Source organism: Lagopus leucura, unplaced genomic scaffold, assembly GCF_019238085.1.
Source record: "Lagopus leucura isolate 7727_CA_CO unplaced genomic scaffold, USGS_WTPT01 Super-Scaffold_741, whole genome shotgun sequence".
NCBI lineage: Eukaryota > Metazoa > Chordata > Aves > Galliformes > Phasianidae > Lagopus > Lagopus leucura.
The window spans coordinates 8645439-8666461 of NW_024962256.1; the positions used below are offsets into that span (position 1 = coordinate 8645439).

Consider the following 21023-nt stretch of genomic DNA (forward strand, 5'->3'; position numbering starts at 1 on the left):
GAGGAGGCTGAGGGTGGGAAGGTGTGATCAGTGTCACCTTAACAGCAGCAGTGGGAGTGGACCTGAAGCCTGCTGCCCTACATCTGTCCCATGTTTCCCTGGGTTTCCCTTCCTTTTTTTCTCTATCCTTCCTAGTCTCCCAGGATGCCTCCCCATGTCTTCACAAACTTCCCAGGCTTTCAGCATTTGCACCTCCCAGCTCTTGTGTTCCCTTCCTGGGGACCCACAGCGCCTTTCTTTCATAGCTGAGCATGAGGCCATGTCCAATCCCTTAGCACCATCACCTGCTCTGTCTGCTGATTCCAGGGCATCATTCTCACCCAGGGCTTTTCCTTTGTACCCAACAAAGAAACTCCCATTTTCTAGAGCTGCACTGCAGTGAGATCTGCACCTTCTCCCCTCAGCATATCTCTCCTAATAGTGTCCCTGTACCCTCTTAGAAGGGTCCCTCAGCAGGGACCTTAGAACAGTCTCTAGAAGTGGTCTCTCACAGGGTTTTCTCATGGGTACCAACACCTCAGGAAACAACCATCTGCTTTATGTAATGTCTCTAATGACAACCCTTTCACTTAAAAAAGTGAATTCTTTTTGCTGTCAGCCTTTTAAAGCTTGGTCTAAGAAAAAATATCGCCAGCAGAAACAGCTGAGTTGAAGCAAAGGGGCCTTCCTACCATGTGCAAAGTGCCGACGCTGTGTGCGGTGTGAGCTCCACCACTGAGCAAGCGAATGTCTGAGAGGAAGAGATGCTGTAAATCAAGCATGCATGGCTCTGGCAAGTGATTGCTGCAAGCACAGAGGAACAATCCACCTCAGCATCCAGCTCTCGCACGTGTGCTGAGGCACTTACCCAGCCACAATAACTGCTGCTGCGGGCTATCTTTTCCTTCTTCATTGTACAGGGATTAAGGCTTGGCTGCCTTGATGAGAAAGCTGTCCTGATTGCTTGCAGTCTTCTAGCATTCCTGGTTAAAGTGGTTTTAAAGTGACAGCAAAGGCAATCGGAAAACTGTTCCCACTCCTTCCTTTGAAACAAACTTAATTGGAACATCTAATTAAATGCAACGCAGACTCAGCCCTGCTTGCTTCCGCCAAGCCCCTTTGTGGTTGCAGTGCTCATCCTGCAAGAAGGAAGGGTAATTGGGGGAAACATGGGCTGTGAAAGCAGAGTGAACGGTGAGACTGGCTGCCTCTGCCTCTTACCTGCCTCTTACCTCAGGCAAGTTGCTTGGGCAGTTGGAATTCTGGTTTTCCTACTTTTAAAGGAAGAAGGAAGACAACTGTTTTCCTCCTACATCATGGTAGGAGGCAGAGGACTCTAAGTTGTTCTGATAGCCTAATGAAGGCTTCAGAGAAGTAGCAGAGTACATCCGTTTCCCCATCTTTCCAAGCACAGAAAAGAATTCCCCTGCCTTAGCAGAGAGCAGGCAGCAACTGTGAAAGTGATGCACTGAAATACAGAAAACTGAGTGTAGTGCAGGAATTTGGTTACATGCCTGTTTGCAAATTAATGGCTAAATCAATTAAATAAAAGCATGGGATTTCTCTTGAGGAAAGTCTAGTCACAATTGCAAGGAGAAGGGGAGGGGTTGTGGAGTGGGGATGACATAATCACATTTGCGAATCACCAGCAGTGTGCATGCTTTAATCCATTAATGGGGTTTTTATCTGTGATCATAAAAAGCAGGTTACATTCAGCCTGGAAGGGAGTGAGGGTTGGAGGAGAGGGGAGGGGAGAGCAAGAGAGAGAGAAAGCGAGAGAGAAAGAGAGTGCTATTCGCTCAGTGAATTGCTTGCAAGCTTTGGGCTGATAATTAGGGATCTCAGGGGTGCAGTTTCTCAGAATAACCTGCTTGCCTTCGGATGGACCAAATGGAGACAGTGGTTCAGTCCTGCTGATATTTTTAAAGCCCTCCTCGCAGTTTGATGGGCATTCCCAGTGCTTTTGTGCACGTCTCAGAGAGCGTTGACGTGGAAAGGAGCAGCAAGGAGGGGGAGGTTGGAGAAAAAAACCGGCAGCTCTTCTAAAAATACGGAGGGCATGTGAGAGTGCGAGCAGGCTGCGAAGGAGGGCGAGGGGAGAGCAGCTCGCACCATGGTCCTCGGACACTCGGAGATGTCCCTTCTGTGACTGGGTGCACCATGAGCATCTGGGAGGTGATCCTGGCTTTTGTGATGGTGGTGCTGATGCTTGTGGCCCTGCTGGCCAACGTGCTGGTGCTGATGTGCTTCTTGTACAGCGCCGACATCCGCAAGCAGGTCCCAGGATTGTTCATCCTCAACCTCACCTTCTGCAACCTGTTGATGACCGTCTCCAGCATGCCCCTGACCTTGGCTGGGATCATTTACAAGAGGCAACCGGGAGGAGATCAGATCTGCCACGCTGTGGGCTTCCTGGAGACTTTCCTCACCACGAACTCCATGTTGAGCATGGCAGCGTTGAGCATTGACAGGTGGATTGCCGTGGTCTTCCCTCTAAGTTACCACTCCAAAATGAGGTACAGAGATGCTGCTCTCATCCTGAGCTACACGTGGTTACACTCTGTGTCATTCCCCATAGTGGCAGCGTCTCTCTCCTGGGTGGGTTTCCATCACCTCTATGCCTCCTGCACCCTGTACAACAAGAGACCAGAGGATAGGACACAGTTTGTGATTTTCACTGGGGTCTTTCACACCCTCAGCTTCCTCCTCTCCCTTATAGTCCTGTGTTTCACTTATCTCAAAGTGCTGAAGGTGGCACGGTTCCACTGTAAGCGGATTGACGTGATCACTATGCAGACCCTGGTACTGCTTGTGGACATCCATCCCAGGTAGGTGCCTGTGTGCTCAGCAAGAAAGAATATTGGCTGCAGAGGAAGTGAGGACGGGGCTTAGTGTTATGTTAAATGCAGTCTGAGCAGTGTCACAGCAGGGAGGGACTGGGAGGGGGAGAAAACAAGCATCCTTCCTGCTGGTGTCTGTTCTGCACGTTGCTTTGTACTTGTGTTTGTGTTTTATCCGGCTGCAAAAACAAGTCTTCTTTCTTAGGAGCTTGTTTTGGGAGGGAGAGCAAAGAAACAAGCAGTTTTGGCTGAGCATGCATTTCCCTTTGAAACAGTGATCAGACGACTGCTCTTCGTCTCAGAAAGTGGATTTAGTGATTGATAGAGTCACAGATTTTAGCACTGTCAGCCTGAAACAGTGATTCTCGCTGAGAGGGAGCACATGTCCCTGTCTCAGAGCTGAGAGGGAAGGGGAGCTGGGGCACTCGCTGCTCCTCCAGCTGTGTCCATGTTGCTGTGCTCTCTGTAACTTTATCTTTCCCAAAGGCAGCATCATAAGGGAATAACATCTGCTAAATAGGTATGCTTGAATGCCTGTACGTAAATCCCACTGAGATACCTCAGTAGCAATGTTAATATGACAAGTGAGGGATGTAGAAAGCTCATTGCTAATGAGAGTCCTTAAGCGAGAGAATTTTTAGGAGAAAAGTCTGCAGGGGCTGGGAGAAGAATGGCAAGCACCAAGCAGGCATGGATGTGTGTCGGGAAGCTGTGCAAGAGTCCTGTCAGAGATGATGTGCGGGCTATAAATCTTGCATAAATAGGACATGTCTGGGTCAGCAAGTGAAGCAGATTTGGCTGGGAAAGGGAGAGTGGAAGAGACTTTTTCCTGATCATTAAGGGATGCAGAGCTGTACAGCTGAAGGAGAGAAAGGTTTGCTGGATGGAAGCCCTGGGACTTGGGGCCGGTGAGAAGACAGCGTCAGGACATGCCAGAGCAGTCTGCCTGGGAAAAGGGGAAATCAGAAATCAATCCACAAAGCTAAGGCAGGATGCAGTGGGATGGAGTGGCTGATGGACCACAATACGCTCTGGGCTTGGAGGCTCCGATGAGCTGGGGTAGATAGGTTAAGGACCAGTTGGAACTGGGACAAGGTGGGAAAGACACCTTGAAAGAGAGTGAGATGTGGGCAGGGGAAACGTGGGACATGGTTCAGTGAGCATGGTGGTGATGCATTCGTGGTTGGACTTGGTGATCTTAGTGGTCTTTTCCAACCTTAATGAGCCTATAATTCTATGGTTCCACGAAAGCAGGGGTACTGGTTGTAGCATGGGAGGAAATGGGCCCAGTTTGCTGACAGTTTCGCTTAGAGGAGGAGTGTGACTGGAGCAGGTGATTGGGAAGGAAAGGCTCCAATGGACTCAACTGGAGAAAGGGGGAGAAGATGGTTTGGCTATGGGGGGTTGTGGAGCACCTGTGAAGGATGCGCATGATGACTGGGAGGCTGTCAGAAACTGAGTCTGTAAGTGCACACTGAAGGGAAGTGTCTTTCAGCAAGGTGCTGGCAGCTGGGGAAGAAGAGAGGAAAGCCACGAGCAGATGAGGGGGGTTGTCCCATAGCAGCATCCCACCTTGCCATTCTCTGCAGGCTGGAGGCAAGCAGCAGCTCCTGTATTGCAGCCAACTGCAGGAGTGGAAGGAAGCACATGTGGCTGTCCTCAAAATGAGGTCAGAGCTTGGGGATTCCTTAGCCTGAGGCAAAGAAGTCTGAAAGGATCAGGGCAGGACAGTGCTGTGTCAGAGGAACAGAAACATTTGCTCAAAATTCTCAGTTAAGCTGTCTGATCCGTGTCTTGACCACAAACGTGGAGCAGAACCTTGGGTGAGTCCTGTTCCTGCTTTTGAGAAACACATGTATAAATCTTCCTTTATCCACCAAGTCACAGAGAGGAAAAAACAGCCTCCTTCCCCATATGCTGTCTGGTTTTCTAAACTGTATCCCAGTCACTCTTAATTCCTGCTGTGGGATGCTGTGGCCACTTGCAGTGCAGTGCTGTAGACGTGCATGTGCTGGGGCTGTTAGAAGTAGCAATCCTTACACCTAATGCTTAAAGTATGGCTGGATTGTATAGAAAAGCTTAGAAAAAAAAGGCAAAAATCACAACGGTGTTCTCCTCCTCTGCATTTTTTCTTGTCTGAGTTAACTTGAAGGTATTCCTGCATTTCTTAATCGTCTCACAGAAGAGCAGGTTCATGGGGCTGTGGGTATCGTACCCCTTCTTTGGAGGAGATGGAGTTTTACAGGCACTTTGCTGCTCTGTTGCTGCTATTCAGCTCTTACATCAGGCCATTCTGTAGGAAAGAGGACTTTTGATTTCTCTGGACTACAGCAACGATGGCTGATTCCAACCTACAGTGCTGCTGTCCTATCAGTGACAGCTGCAGCTGCTGTCAGATCTTAGGGTCAGGGTCAGATCTTAGACTCTACACAGAGGCTCTTCACAAAGGGATTTGCATTGAGTTATATAAGTGGCACACGTACAGGAATGTTTAGTGTTTGTGATAGTATGCAACAGCAAAACACTGGGAGGCACTGGGAGGACGTACATGAGAGGCCAAAGTTTGCAGCTGTAGCTTAGCTTTCCCCTGGCTTTTGTGTGGTCTGTTTTCAAAGCTGAGAAATGTGTACAGACAATTTTCTGCTCCTTGTGACTCAGAATCCACCCGCCAGGGGTTCTGGGACAGGCATTATGACAGATGGCTTTATTACCTGTGACTTGGGGAGACACAAGTGATCTTCTGAAGATCATTTGAGATGAGTACGAAGGAAACCTCTAAATACCGCACAGAGCCGTGTGAATGTTTAGGGCACGTGTCCTTTCAAGTTAGCTTTGGCATTTTTACTGGGTACTGCTTTCTGGTACTGCTCTCTCTTGACTTTGTTCCCTAGACTGAGCTATCTGAGTTATTGTGAGAGGCTTGGGCAAGGATTCTCTTAATTCTCTTAAGTGCTTAACTCATGTATTTCTCAACCAAAATTATCTATGCTATCTTTTTGTGTATCCACCTCTTAAAGATAGTGGATCTTAAGTTTCAGTATCTCATAAGCTTTGTTTAAAATACCAAAGCTTCAAAGGGATGTATCTCAGATTTTTCAGGATATTAAAATCTTTGAATGAAAGCTTAGTCAACAATCCAGTTCTGTTACCAATGTCATCCGTGGAACCCATGTTTATGTTCTTATCTAACTGCACGAAAGAGAACACAAAAGTAAAATACCCATCTGAGCACAGGATCTATATGAAGGAACAAGATAAAATAGTTTCATTTGTGATGTGGTATTTACTAGCTGCATCTGGAAATGCAGAACAAAAGAAATCAGCCGAAGCCTTCAGGACTTCCCATGTCACACGTGAGCTCCTGGGGTCAATAACAGCTTTGTATACCAATTAATGAGTGGAGAGAGATAACGGAGGGAACTATTGGACACAAAAATACCCCTCCCCACCCTAACAGCATCCTAATTGAAATGGCTTTGGAAATTTTTTTTCCTAAACTGATGTGTGCTTGGGATGTTATGAGTCTCAGCGCAGGTCTTAAGTGAAGCTGCTGAACCTCTTAGATCCTGTTTGCACCTAAAAGTACACCAAGTTCTTCAGCTCCTGCAGAACTGGAAGCATAGGTTCCCTCAAACAGGTGGATTTCTTTTTTTACTGCTCAGCTGTCATTTTGAGCTGCGTATAACTCAGATGTAGAACATGTAACACTGTTAGACACATTTTAGTTCTACTTAGGCATATTCTTTAAGAGCAAGGCAATTTGTTATTCCTTTTGTTCACTTTTCCATCATGGCAGCTGCTCTAGGAACTGGATGTAAGAGAGTAAATAAAAAGGAAATAATGAAACAGGTTTTTTTTTTAGCCCAATCAAAAGATGACATTAGGACTGTCTGACACAGATAGCCCCAAAGCACCTTGAGATCCTCAGGACACAACACGTGCTTAGATGTTGATATGACATTTAGAGCAAACAGCACACAGGTGCGGTCATAAACCACACGGCTATTAACATATGCAAGCGTGGAACCTGACAATGAGTCATCAATTACAAATTTACAATAACATCAGAGGGAGATGAGCTCCAAGCTGTTACAACATGCTGTGCATGGGCCAGACCACCGGCTTCGCCCAAGACACGTGGTTACTTTGCCACAAGGCATGTGCAATGGGCCCACAGGCAGCAACACTGCTATGTGCCTAGAGAGGGATTTGGGCAGGCAGCCTGGCTTTGGTTTCATCCTTTCCCAAAGGGAGTATGTTGGCAGATTCACCAGTTCAGGTGCAGATGGCTCTGGGACGTACAACCTGTACTTCCAATCCCACAGAAACACATGGAGAGCCACAGACACATCCCTGGTCTTCACCCAGCCAGCACAGAAGTTGCACAAGCAGGTAGAGGAGGATGGAAAAATCAGGACAGGACTAATTGGTGTCTGTTTGATTGGAAAAAAGGCTGGTTTGAGCCTCAGAGTCAGAACACCTCAGCTTTTCAGATTTGTTGTCTAGGCTTTGCAAAGTGCTCAACACGTGCACAAGCTGTTGTGGGATTTACGGCTGCATTATTCACAGCTACTGGATATAATGATTGCCCCAGTGTTGGGCTGACTGGCAAGAGCGTATTTTTTCCTGTTATGTTTTCATTGTGCTTTATTTCTTACCTCGCTGGGCTGTTTCTCCTATCGTGATATGATTGTTTGAATTGCCTTTCCTATGGAAGTAGGATGCTGCCTATCCCACTCTATTACTATTTTGTAAACCTTTGAATATCATTAGGAAAACTCAAATACAGCTTGCAGTGATTCAGAAAGGAGATGCCATTGGATTCAAGGCTGAATGCCACCAGCCTGTCCATAAATAAATCAATGTAATGGGGCGCATATGTGATATGAGTGTACATGCATGCATTTCTCAGTAATTGGTTTTGGAAGGTAAGGTCATGTAAAGCATTAATAGTCACTCTTCTCCTGTGGAAATGCAATGCATTGGTTATTGAGTTGTGTGAAAGCAGCATGTACTGGAAGAATTGATTTATATTATTTCAGAAGTATAGCTGTTCAAGTCTGCTACCTGATATTATGATTCATGTTCTTGTTTGTGTTGAATGTTGCACAGTGTAAGAGAGCGTTGTCTAGAAGAGCAGAAGAGACGGAGGCAACGAGCAACAAAGAAAATAAGTACCTTCATTGGTACCTTTATACTTTGTTTTGCACCTTATGTTATCACAAGGTAAGCAGGAACTTATGTTCTGAAAAAATGGTCAGAAAATTAGGGCACTGAAACTGATGCAAGCTCCCTGTGAAAGTTCTGTGTTACATTGCACCTACGAGAGATTCTACTTGCTGTGCCAACCACATTATGTAGAATGTCACAGCCAGGCCAACCCATCTGTAGTCTGTGAGCCAAGTCAATGGATGGGTTGCATGGGGGGGACTAGGGAGTTCAATCCCCAGGTGCCAGGAGATGTTGTAGTTATTTTCTGAGACCAAGAATTTTGGAGACCTCAGAATACCCCAGTGGGGTAGGGGTGAGCTAATCCATAGCGTAGGACAGTAGTCCGAATAGGTCAGGATGCAGAGCTCAGATTTAAACAGCAGCTTTCTTGGACTGAATGCTTGGTCATAAACATCAAGTTAGTCTGGCTTATGGCTAAAGAAAGTCCTGCAATTTATGTTCAGATGTTCCTATTTATCTAGCAGCTTATTTCTAAAAATGGCTCCTGTGGGAAACATAGAAGTAGTCCTATGAAACAAAATTGTTGGAAAGCAAGTATTTCTGGATTAGTGTTATCAAGTTGTTGAAAGGAAATTTACAACTTGTGCTCATTATTAAAACTCAGGAAAAACTGAAATACTGCTATATGGAGCAGAGAAAGAAAAAGATATATACACCTAAAGCATCACCTATTCCAGTATTACTGGGGAGAAATTACTGAGGCTGATGTCAGTCAAATTCAGAATTGCCAAAAAAAAAACCCTACATTGAAAAACCAGAATTAAGACTCAGTGTAAGTGGGCAATAGAGAAACCCATTTTCCCATCACAGTACAATATCCTGAATTTCTGTTTCTAACAAAACAATTAACAAGCAGTCTTGTAGTCTCTTGTTAGAAAGAAAAAACTGCATGCCACATTAACTTTATGCTCATGATAATAACAGCTAATTGATCCGTGCTAATAACTTGTGACAATGTTGGGAGTACATTTGTACAGCATTATGAAATTTTTCTTCACCCTGACTTTACAGTGGAAAAGAGACCTTGCCCTGTGCTCTGAAAGGGTAAGAAAGGATTTAAAATTATGGGCACTTAGCCCTAACTGTCAGGCTGTAAGATATTAGAGTATGCCTTGCTTCAAGTGGCTAAATTTCATTTTATATTGGGTGAGTGAAGCTAATGAAAATCATCACAGGCACTGAATAGCTCTCAGCTCAGCCCTGATGACACCGAGCACATGAGCCAGGGCTGTCAGAAGTATTTCTGTGCTCCTTGCAGCTCAGCCCAGAGTTCAGCCACCACCTTCCCACTACCACTGAGCTCCGAGGCAGCCTGTGTGCCTCTAATCCTGAAGTACAAAAAGGGGGGGGGTTAGAAAAAACCTACCTGCTTCAATCCTTAAAAGGTTCACTAAACATTCACACAAGTCTTCAGCCCGTGAAGGACCGATGGCTTTTCTGCAGGGGGTGACCAGAAGAACTGAGGCTTAGAGTCCTAACAGTATAGAGATGCTTTGCACCATGATATCTGGAAAGGATATTTGCATGTGACTGATGTCAAACCTACAACGAGGAGGAAGCTTAGTTATGTAAGCAAGTATTCTTTTCTGGACTAAACCCAGAGTGTTTTGCACTTCACAAGATGGAGCAAACAGTCACTTTTCTAGGCAGTGAACAGAAGATAGCTGACAAAGCGTGTCATTCCCATGTGAACAGCAGGCTCAAAGTGGCACTCACTTCCATTAAACGTGCTCTAAACCAGCTGATAATTTGAGCAGGTACTGGATTACCTTATAACGTCTTTCAGCTTCCACACCAAAAGCCAGCAGTTGTCTGCAGCAGCCCACGAGCCAGGGAGGGAGCCATGCCTAGAGCTGCAGTTGGACAAATGCCTCTCTAGGTCAACCAGAGTCTTTTTCAGCTTACATCAGGGTAAAGATCAGATTAGTCACCCCTTTTGTCAAGGAAATGCCCATTTAATTAGTTCAGTGGCTGACCTTAAGTAGTACATCTTAATAATAACAATTCTGTTATTGATTCAGTGTCTTCACATACCAGATATATGCTGGATATTGCTAGGTATAGCTGGTTGCTTGATTTGGAAAAATGCTTTAGTAACACATTCCTTCTTTAGCTATATTTATTGTTATGTGATTGAAAACAGTGTTGAAAACCTGAATTCTCCAAGAAGCTTCTTCATGAGGAAAATCATAAGAAGTCATACTACTTTCTAATATTTGTGTCCAATTCCACACTCTTCAGACAAATCCAGAACTTTGCTCAAGTGATTTACTAAATGCTGTCAACTATTGGGCGATGGGCCCTAAATTAAAAATTCTGAAGTAATATTAGAAAAAGATGTGCAGTCCCAAGCCCTTGGGTTAGGGAAAAGGATGGCAGAAGAGGCAGAAGGCTGAAATTCTCTCGTATCATCTCCGGGGAATGGGACAAACAAAATGCATTTTTACATTGGTTGGTTGCCCTCTGCATACAAACGCTGCTTGGGCACAAAGACAGGCAAACTCACAAATGAGTTCTGATCTATGTTCTTGCTTGTCTGCTTATAAATGCACACTTTTCCTAAGCGTGCACTTATAGGTTGACAAGTTTGAAGGCTTTCTAGGCCTCCTCGAAACTTCATATGACATAGGTGGGGGTAGGAAGAGAGGTGACAGCCTTAAGCTGTGCCAGGGGAGGTTCAGGTTTTAGGGTAGTAGGAAAAAAGTATTTCCTCTCAGAAAAGAAGTGGGAACACTCATCATCTTGTTCAGCTTATTCATTAATAAAAGAAAAAAGACCAAGGTAAAATTCTGATACTATGAGTCCTGTGTGAAATAAACAAAGAAAATCAGAGTTGGTAACAAGCAGAACTAAAATTAGGATTAGGATTATAAGCTTAAAGAGTCGATCCAAGTTCCTGAATTCCTGCTCAGTTTCGCCCCTGAACAAGACATAATCATTTGTTTGAGGACCTCCAGCCTATTCAGAGTTTTCTCTAAAACTCTGTTAATTTCTGAAGGGGAGTCAGTGCACGGGAGAGATGCTCCCATTATACTAGCTGCCCATATGGACCTATATATGGCCTGTAAAATATTTTACTAACGTGATAATCTGCACATGGATGTAAAGCATTTTCCCTCTGTGTTATCTGCATAAGAGTTTGAGGCCTTACTCTTCAAGGTGACATCCTTGTTTACTTCTGAAAGTGCAATAAAATAATCGGATTACCACTTGCCACCAAGTGCACCATGGAATTATGTTTCTAAGATATTAAAAAATTATCGTGGCAAAACAGTTTATAGTTTTGAAGTACAGGAATTGGGTATCAGACAAGTAGAAGGTGGCTTTTGAAAGCAAGTTAGGGAATTATGTAGCCAATGCTGTAGAATTTAATTTAGAGATAGCACTGAAATATTAATGCACCTTCACTGAAAACATCTTCCTGGCTGAAATGTTTCATGAAAATTGAAGCTATGCTTATAATTTCCCTCATTAATGAGAAACAAAACCCTCTTTCAAAGGTAATAAGGTATATGACACGACTTGAAGACATTTAATTGTTTCTACATCAAATAGAATTGCGTATCTTGGGGCTTATCTGCAGTTGTTTGTTGCTATGTATCTGCAAATGTCAAATATAATACACAAAAATGGCAAGATCTTTAAATGTCAAGGACACGAGGTAATAATTGAGGAAAATGTCATAGATTCTGTTGATAAAAGTGCTGGATTTTTAATTGGTCAGTCACTGAGGGCAGAATTTGTACACCTACATTTACAGTGTCCGTGTGATGTGCTCTAAATGGAGACAGTTAACAGCTCATAGGACTAGGGGACAGAGGTTCAGACACAAATTTGTCATACCTTGATCATTCAAAGCATCCACTGCACCTAATTAAACTTAATCAAATTCAGTATCTGTAAAACATTTGACCAAAGTAAATCAACCACATTAAATTCAAGATGATAAAATTTTAAATGCAAAGAAGTCATTAAATATATGAAGAAGGATGGCTCACCGTAGATTACAGAGTAAATATGACTCACTAGAAGATGAATATCCAAATATTCAAATCTCATTTTAGAACATATTTACATGAGTGTCATAGCTATATTTTCTTACAGGACCAGACCTCCAGCAGCCAGAATAGAAGGTAATTGTATTTGAATTTGGGTGCTGCTTTGTAAAAAAAGATATCAACCACAAGTTAGAGGGAGAGGTTGGAAGAATGGCATTGACTTAGGCAAGATGAAAGGAGAGGAAAGTTATGGCAGTTCTTTGGGAACTCAGAGCAGCTTACAGTGATGAGTTGAGCCAAATTCTCAAGCATTTTCACATAACATAGCCTGGTCAACTCCAATGCTTTACATGCCCCTGAGCCCGTAACCCCAGTAAGTACTGGGCATTCCTCTTTTCATATGCATAATACTTTCAGCTCTTGTCTCCACTGAAGCTGATCTCCCCAGAGAACAGCACACGAATGCAGAACATTTCTGAAATGGCCATTGAGCTCAGTAAAGATATAAAGAGCCTGAAAATAATTTGTTCTTTGATAATAGGACATATTAATGTAAAGATGTTAATTGCGACAGGATGATATTTCTTGGTGAAACATGGTGGTTATCAGTGACTAACACTTAATTATTTGACAGTGAAATTAGGAGCATATAACATGAATTGTCGAACTTCAATTAGTTCCCTTTATCTCATGATTCCATGAAATTATTAATTTAATACAGCTTAGGCTCGCACTGCGTGCTGTTGCAGTATATGCATATTGATGCCAAAGAGGTGCTCAGAAACCATTTCAAGATGACAGAGAGGCCCTTGTAAGAAAGAACTTGCAAGAGCAGAAGTACCTCTTAGAGTGGTAGACATCCTAGCATTCCTGAGCACTGGGATGTTTCGAGCACTACTGCCACACTGTATCAAATTCGGGCTCCTCAGCCCCACTTTCATGCTCCAGTGACTAGACCATGCCATCTGCCAGTGCTATTTTAAACAACAAAATGCAGGGAAACTTTACAGAATACAAACAAAATGGCTGAGGAAATCCTTATTTCTAAACCGCTTGAAATGCTAGCAGTGTTGGTGTTGATGCTGTAGAAATCACACTTGAGAATGCTCCTTGGAAATGGTCCTTTGTCTATGGAAAGGTTAGCAGATGAAGATTTTTCCAGGCAGGTTTAAAAACACCTGTGTCTGAAGATAGTTGTCATCAAAGATCTCATTTGCTATCACATAGTGGGGCTCTGTAGCAGCACATATGCCCTTTGGAATCATTCTCCTCTAGAAAAATCAATAGTTACTCAACAGCTGTAGAGACATATTGAACAGAGTTGCCCTTCAATGTTGTTCAAAGACAAGGGAAAAGAAAATCTCGTGGAGTTATCAATATTGCACTGTCAAAAACACTGGAGGTCTCAGAACAAAGTGAACGGCCTGTGCTGGGGTGTCAGATGCATATAAAGCTCTTCTCTCCCTCCCTCCCTCCCTTCCCAATAGCTTAAATGTTTTTCTGGGCTAGATTTATTACAATAGTATTTTTGTCTTCAAATTGACCACTTTTAAAAGGTAAGATTAATTGAGCCATTTCTTAGTGAATAATTTTCCTTCCTTGTGTGCTTCACCTATGACTCAGTCAGACTATTCAAACGCATCACACTCCAGAACCTGGACTTGTAAACGATATGTATCACTGCAGGATGGTTTCACAGATACTCCAGAGATGAACTTGAAGGATGACTATGGACCAGATGTTGTACTTTAAGTTATAGCAATAGGGAGATATGACACCCACTAAACCCAGTGATGATGGTCAGTGTCTCGATCTAAGACTTAGGAACCCAAAGTTTTTGCAACACTAGTTAGGAAATGATGCTGGGCTACATAGAAATATGTATACTATTATATTTGCTATTAAACGTGGTGTGCACGGTGGATTAAATGGTGCAGTTAAGCATGGAAGTCATCAGGAAATGTTTTTGGGGAAAGTTATACTCTTTTCATATCTTTCAGAGTTCAATCAAGTCTATGATGAGCTTCAGCTGCTAAAAACATGATCTTATGGCATTACACAACTAGAAAGAAATTACAAGAAAACACTAAATAATAACAACAACAACAAAAAAGAAATACCAACTGCAAAACTTTGCTTTCCAACAAGAGCTCTTACTAAGGCTGAAAACCCTAGAGTAATCAGAGAAAGTTATGCTCATTGCTAGTGTGCACAGTCCCAGGAATTTGGGGAGGGGTGTGTCATTGACTTCTCATTGTGCTGCTGGAATACTCACTCTTTCAACCTTCCTCTTCCCACAGACTTGTTGAATTATCCTCTTCGATCCCCATCAGCTCCCACTGGGGAATTATCTCCAAGTGCTTAGCTTACAGCAAAGTAGTTTCAGACCCTTTTGTTTACTCTTTGCTACGGAATCAGTACAAGAAGACATGGAAGGACATCATAAACAAGATCCTCAAAAGGAGCTCCATCAACTCGTCTGCCCTCACGAGCGAGTCGCACAATCGAAATATATTGCAGCTGAATGAATGAGGAGCCTTCCTTGTGGGTATGGGATCTTCCAGAAGCATTAAATGATATACGAGAAACAACAGTAACTGGCCTATCCCTAATAGCTATCCTCAGCTGTCAAGGCTTTGGGAAGTGGTCACAGGGGCTGTGTCCCTTCTACAGCCCACATACACCCATGGGAAGCTGCTTTGAGCTTCCTCTCTCCAACTGCAGTGTGCTATTGGTGCGTGGCCCTGCAGACTTCACCAAGACCAATCTCCCATTGATTTCCATCCGCAGTTACACATAGAGTGAAAAGCTGCTCCTTGGTGGGAGAGCTCATGAGAGTAGCAGGAGCAGAAAGGTGAAACAGTGAGATTATTTTTAAAAAAGCCACACAGAAATATATCTGTGCCATGTTCTTCACTGGCTGCAGATCAGGGTCTTTCTGATGGATCTGCCAGCTTTACGAAACAACCTCAACCTGATTGCTTCAGCAGGTACCCTACAGTAAAGATCTTAATAGGAAAATCTGAATAGCAGAATCTTTACCTGGGCACTCATACAGTGACCAGTATAGCTTTCAATCTCATTTGGTACATATCATTTGAACAATTCTGTAGAAATGAGTGGAAAGAAAATCTCTTTTGAGTACATTACAGGCTGGATTCTGATGTGTCCTCTAAGTAACTTTCACAGAATTCTATTACTTTCCTCTTCATTAAATTTTAAAAGACTAAAAAAAAAAAAAAAGGTAGATAAATAGGATGGAATGGTTAGGATGCCTCCTGCCTACCCTCGACCCCCTTTTTAGGATTTCTGAATTATAAAGAGATGAAATTTGTCCCAAAGCTGCAAAAATCATGAAATCTAGAATAATAATTAATTGGTTGTCCCTGCTATGATTTTAGTAATAATTCATAATACAACTTGCATCAAGAAAATGTATCCTCCTCATAATATCTTGAAATTATTTTCTGGTAAAGGCCTATTGGTCTCAGAGGCTTTACATTTGTACTTTGATAGGCAAAAGACTTGCAATCAATTTTGACCATAACTCTAATCATTTGTCTCCAGCAAAGTCCACAAGGCACAGGTAAGATAACATAAGAAATTTTTACTTAATACGTCAATAAACTTTCTGCTCAGTGGCCATAAAGTACATGAATTGTTGGTAAGGTGAAACAGCAAATGTATCACATGCCCAGATAATGAATAGTCTTGGCTTATCAGGTTCCATGCATGCAGTGGCAGTTTATATAACAGCTGTCACAGCTGGCTCTGTTAACATTTATTCTTCCTTATATTCCCACTGTAAATACAGAAATCAGAATCATATTGATGGAATTACTTTTTAGCTGTGTCCTCCAAGCAAAGGGCACTGGATGGTGTCCATAGCTCTGCAAAAGACCTTCCCTTTGCTTGGAAGATACAAGAGAAAGTAGCTAAATTAGTATATTCTGCTTCATTTATGATAAATAACCAGTATCAATCATTTTGCAAACCTCGGCATACTCTGTTTTACAAGTTCCACCATGAATATTTGTCCTTTAACACGACAGACATTACGACAACAACAATCGCCTTGATACCTTGCAAAAAGCATCTACTGTTGATGTTGCTCACCATCAGTTCAAAACCTGGATAGGTAACTCAGTGAACCCCAAAGTCAATATATTAGGGGTAATAGCTCGGGTGCTGGTGTGCAGAGCCTTGCCTTAGCCCCACTCTCTGGCATGATATCACAGCTGCAAGGAAAATATTAATCTAATGTTAATCTCATTGCCACCTGCGTTGTAAATGCAAGATTTGATAGTATGAAGATCAGTAACAGTCACGTAAATAAAAATCTTCAGCTTAGCTATCCAGTTTAGTTATAAAAGTACAGCATAAGTAAAGTAAAATGCATACACAAATATAGTCATGGGATCTATGGGAACTGTGTTCAAGGTTAGCCATTAGTCATATTGCATTGTCTACCTCATCTTAACCATTGAACTTGTTAGGCTTAATGTAATTTTCTCAGGTGCAATAAGTAAAAAAACCCTGTTTGATACTTGTTTCTTACGAAATTCAAGTTGTTTGGATAACTTTGTTGTATCCTGAAAGGATATTACAAAGCTGTCAGAGAGGGTCCAGAGGAGGGCCAGGCGGAACAGGCTGCCCAGACAGGCTGCGGATGCCCCGTCCATCCCTGGAGGTGTTCAAGGCCAGGTTGGATGGGGCCCTGGGCAACCTGGGCTGGTATTAAATGTGGAGGTTGGTGGCCCTGCATGTGGTGGGGGAGGGGATTGGAGATTCATGATCCTTGAGGTCCCTTCCAACCCTGGCCATTCTGTGATTCTGTGATTATTAGTGAGCTTAAAAAGGTAAAATGCATTGTACCAAGATGCTATGTATTTGACTTATATACATATATATATGTGTATAAGACCCTTTCTATGTAAGCAAATTAGAATGGGGTGGTAGTTGAAGTCCGTAAGTGTTGCCAGTTTATACACTGGGCTGCTGCCAAGTCAAAGGGAGGTTTGCATGTTGATAAACTCAGCCCCAGAGGGGTTTCACATTTTCAATCCATTATTCCAATAGAGAAAAATAACTTCCCAGAAAAAAAAAAAAAAAAAAAAGAAAGAAAAGCTACTGTTAGAATGACTGGTAAAAGGTGGAGAAGAATATAGCAGCAGACTGTGTATCACAGTCAGTCCCTGGTTGATTTATGTGTCACCATGAGCAATAAATCTCTCCCCTTGTATGCATTTAAAGCTTTGTCTTTCTTTCATTGTGCCTTTCTTTCAAAATTAATCTCATAGCAGAGAATAAACATAATTTCCCCTTACTTACATCAGATCTCTGACACGTTGTCATATTTCTACCATCTGAAGCAAGCGGGAGCTGTGCATGCTAGCACTTGGCAAACTGCCTCCATATACAAATAAAAATAATACCCTAACGTTTCCGGATGACATTTTATAAGATATAGAAATATGATACTGTGGCTCGTTAAGTGCTAGCTATTCAGCTGGGTTCTTATAGGCAACCAGCAAAATCTTCTGAAATGTCTGTCTAAGTGATGAATGTAGCTATGACTAACGACGTGTCTGCTGAGCATTGTATGTACTGTACAACACTTTCACTCCAGTGAGTTAGAATAACGATGGCAGACATAATGCTCAATACTTCATTATCTCTGATCGTCAGTCGGAACCGTTCTCATGTCAAACGCCCATGAGAGGGTGCGTGCGAGGGCTGGGTTTTCCATTTGTTATTTAAATGTTTTTGGAAAAATGTTGTAAATTACAGCTACAATGTGCCCAAAATATGGAACTGCATGTGCAAAGCTTGTGCAGCTGCTTAGGCAATATGCAGTTGTCTGTTTGGTGGTATCTGCAATCCATATGCAATATCTATTTTTCACATGCATGTCCAATTAACATTTTCTTCCTATCTTGTAAGTTTGGCAGGCAGAACACTGGCAGACAATTAAAAGTATTTAACCCAGTATGTCATTTTGCAGGTTCTGAGCTTTTTCCACTACTCATCTTACAACCATATATTATTTATATGATTTCAGAGCCATAGTTGTGAACGCCGTTTTGTATTACATTTTTAATCCAGTTTAGATGTGGAGATTCAGGTAATTCCATTTGGCAGAATGCATAAGAGAACAAAATTAGTTTATTGAATAAATAAGCAGTACCAAATCCACCTCCAGACATAAATCAACGTAACTATTGTTTCAGTTGATGATTCAGTCCCATTAGATAACTATATCCAGATTTTATACCTCTGACTTCTAGGTGTGTAAGGCCATGTCTTCAAAGGTATTTACACATGACAAGATGTAAACAGGATTTGTTGAGTTCCTTATGAGTGTAAGTGCTCATCTGCAGCGTTAGGCAGCCATGAGACCCATCTTAAATGAAATCTATCCCCATTGTTACTCCTTTTTGAGTTAAAAAAAATCCTCAAAATTATGTTTTTGACGGCCCCAAGCCACACTTTCTACAGCACCAAGTTTTATTCCTGAAATGATCAAGCCTAGACAATTTAAAAGTCCCAGACAACTCCTTATGAAGCTGAGGACTTCTGCAGCAGTACCACATGCATCATATTGTTCCAGATCAGCTGAGAGTGGAAGGGACCTCCGGAGGTCATCTTGTCCACCTCCGAAGAGAAAATCCCCACCTCATGTTGCCATCTCAGTTTTGCCAGTACACGTGTTTACTCTACAATAGTGCTGTTAGATGATGATAGTCCACATAAAAAATAAAGTCTTCCTAGAAATTAGTTGGGGCTTAGACTTGACATCAAAAACAGCTGCATCAGTGCAACTTCAGAGGTTACTATACTGGGTCAAAAATATGATCGAGAGGCTTGGGACCAGAAAGTTTGTGAATTCCCATCCTTATTCTGTTGCAGTGATGTGCATCACCCAGGCTGTAGTGGTCGTTTCCCTAATGACCTGCTCCCAAACCAGGACTTTGCCAGATCTCACAGCCATCCACTTACCATCCACTTACAGAGACAACATTTCTGGTAAGGCTCAATAGCTGCCATGGAGGAATCCCAGTCTCCACAACCAGCATAGCCTCCATGGAAGAGTCCTTGTTGGCTTGGGAAGGCTTAAATAGCTTTCAGGTGGGATGTGTGGGAAAGCCTCACCTTGATGGCCTGAAACAAGCTCCACCTGGGTGAGTCTTGCTTTGAGAGACAGCCTAATACTTAAAGCCCCAGAGGCTTGGGTCATTTGTGTGAAAAAAGCTTTTTCTGGATTTACTTGCCTAAATTCTCACAGTTCTCTCACCACCTCTTAATACTGAAGAAAGGCTCTGAGGTCCCTAAGCACCTTGTCCAGTCCGTTGAGCAGTGGATCCTTCGAAACAGCCCATTGGAAATTGCTCACTTTCTACTGCTCCCAGGACCATCTTCTTCCCTCACCATCTTCTGATTAAATAAAATTTATGTTGAACCAGACCAGAGACTTCACACCCATGTCAGTATACATCTCAGTACACAGTAACAATCCCAGTATATTACTGCACACCATGTTCAGCATAGAAAGCTCAGTTAGGTCAGTGGATCCTATGGTGTTTGCTTCAGGAGGCCCTGGGTAATTAGCTCTAAACATAGGCTTCCTTGTTTGTAGATTCAGGGACTATATAAGCTACTCTAGCCTGAACAGGTGAGACAATAATAACAGTTTAGCCTTAAATTTATTATTATTTTTTTTTTAATTTGCATGTTATGCTTTAATCCAGAGCACTAATTATATCTCAGAATCTCTGATGGATGAAGTTTCTCCATCAACCATCCTTCTCAAACAGACAGCTGTCCTTTTTAGGAGGTATAAAAGTTTACATGGAGATAAGAGCTGCTGCAGTCTTTGTACTGTCTACTTCTTACCTGTAGTCCTGATGTGTACCATGTAAATATGTATTTAGAATTGTTGGTTTTTAAGCAAATGATGCTGATCTAATGAACGAGAGGATGCTATGGTTTCCCATACATGTCTGTATTTATAACTGAGATGGTTAGCCCTTTAGGCTGTAAGTGCAATTCAGAACTTTGTGTGTTGAGAAGCAAATGTATCTGCTGTATGACAGCATGCACGTGTGATAATTATATAGTAAAATACGTTTGTTTTGTTGAAGAAGATTGTACATGGTTACAACATACCCAAAGGCCTGAGTCCACACGGCTGATTAACAGTCCTCAAAGATATGTTAGAAAAAGGATCTCCATTTGGGGCTTACTGAATGCTGGGAAACTCTTATCACTGTAGTTATAAAATTACAGCTTTGAAACAAACGTGTTCTTAAAGGTTGCAGAAATAGCAAGAAAGGGAATGGAGAGCCTCCACCCTCCTGGGATTTGATCCAGCAAGATCATTCTCTTAAGGAAGAGGGAAACAGGTGCTTTGAAATGTAGTGCCAGTGCATCCTAGCAGGATGCCAGTGGGTGTACAGTGTGAGCCCTTGTGCAAACGTGGCTGTACCCCTCTCCTTGTTGGTCACCACAGATAGTCCTATTCAGTCATTTTGCACCTATTCGATCTTGAGTCCTGGAAAACAATTAGAAAAACAACCTATTGGGTTTAAAGTGGTTTACATTGCTTCTCTGACCACAAAATCCAACCTGCATCAGCCACAGTGTGTGATGGGTCATTTATAATAGAAACCGTAGGGCTTCCCAGATAATAACGTTTGAAAAACCATTACCACAAATTGCCTTGGAAAATAGAAATAGATAACTAAAAGGTGCCTTGATTTACCTTTATTTCTACACAGAGCATTTTTGTAAACCTTGAATTTTTTCATATTCTTTTTATGTTCTTAACATCATTTTAGGATTACAAAATCTCATATGTTTGGCAATCATTAATCATTCCCCTCCGAATTCTTGCAAAAATGTGATGTATTACCAGTCTTAATAGACGCAGTTCAATCTTTTCCTTTAAATAAGATTATTAGGTGATTATTTGCTT

General features: G+C 42.4%; 1 protein-coding gene across 1 annotated transcript; it reads left to right on the top strand.

Annotated features, from left to right (window-relative positions):
* Positions 1-2139: 2139 nt before the first annotated feature.
* Positions 2140-14581, top strand: GPR26 (G protein-coupled receptor 26). The gene is made up of 3 exons (XM_042863930.1): positions 2140-2807; positions 7932-8045; positions 14350-14581. The coding sequence occupies exons 1-3, from the start codon at positions 2140-2142 to the stop codon at positions 14579-14581; spliced, it is 1014 nt and encodes a 337-aa protein (XP_042719864.1).
* Positions 14582-21023: the final 6442 nt, after the last annotated feature.

Bases quoted from the DNA above. Each gene is read 5' to 3' on its own strand.
- GPR26 (XM_042863930.1), top strand. From the start codon at position 2,140: ATGAGCATCTGGGAGGTGATCCTGGCTTTTGTGATGGTGGTGCTGATG. The intron at 2,808-7,931 runs GTAGGTGCCTGT...AATGTTGCACAG, and splicing joins CTTGTGGACATCCATCCCAG to TGTAAGAGAGCGTTGTCTAG. The intron at 8,046-14,349 runs GTAAGCAGGAAC...CTCTTCCCACAG, and splicing joins GCACCTTATGTTATCACAAG to ACTTGTTGAATTATCCTCTT.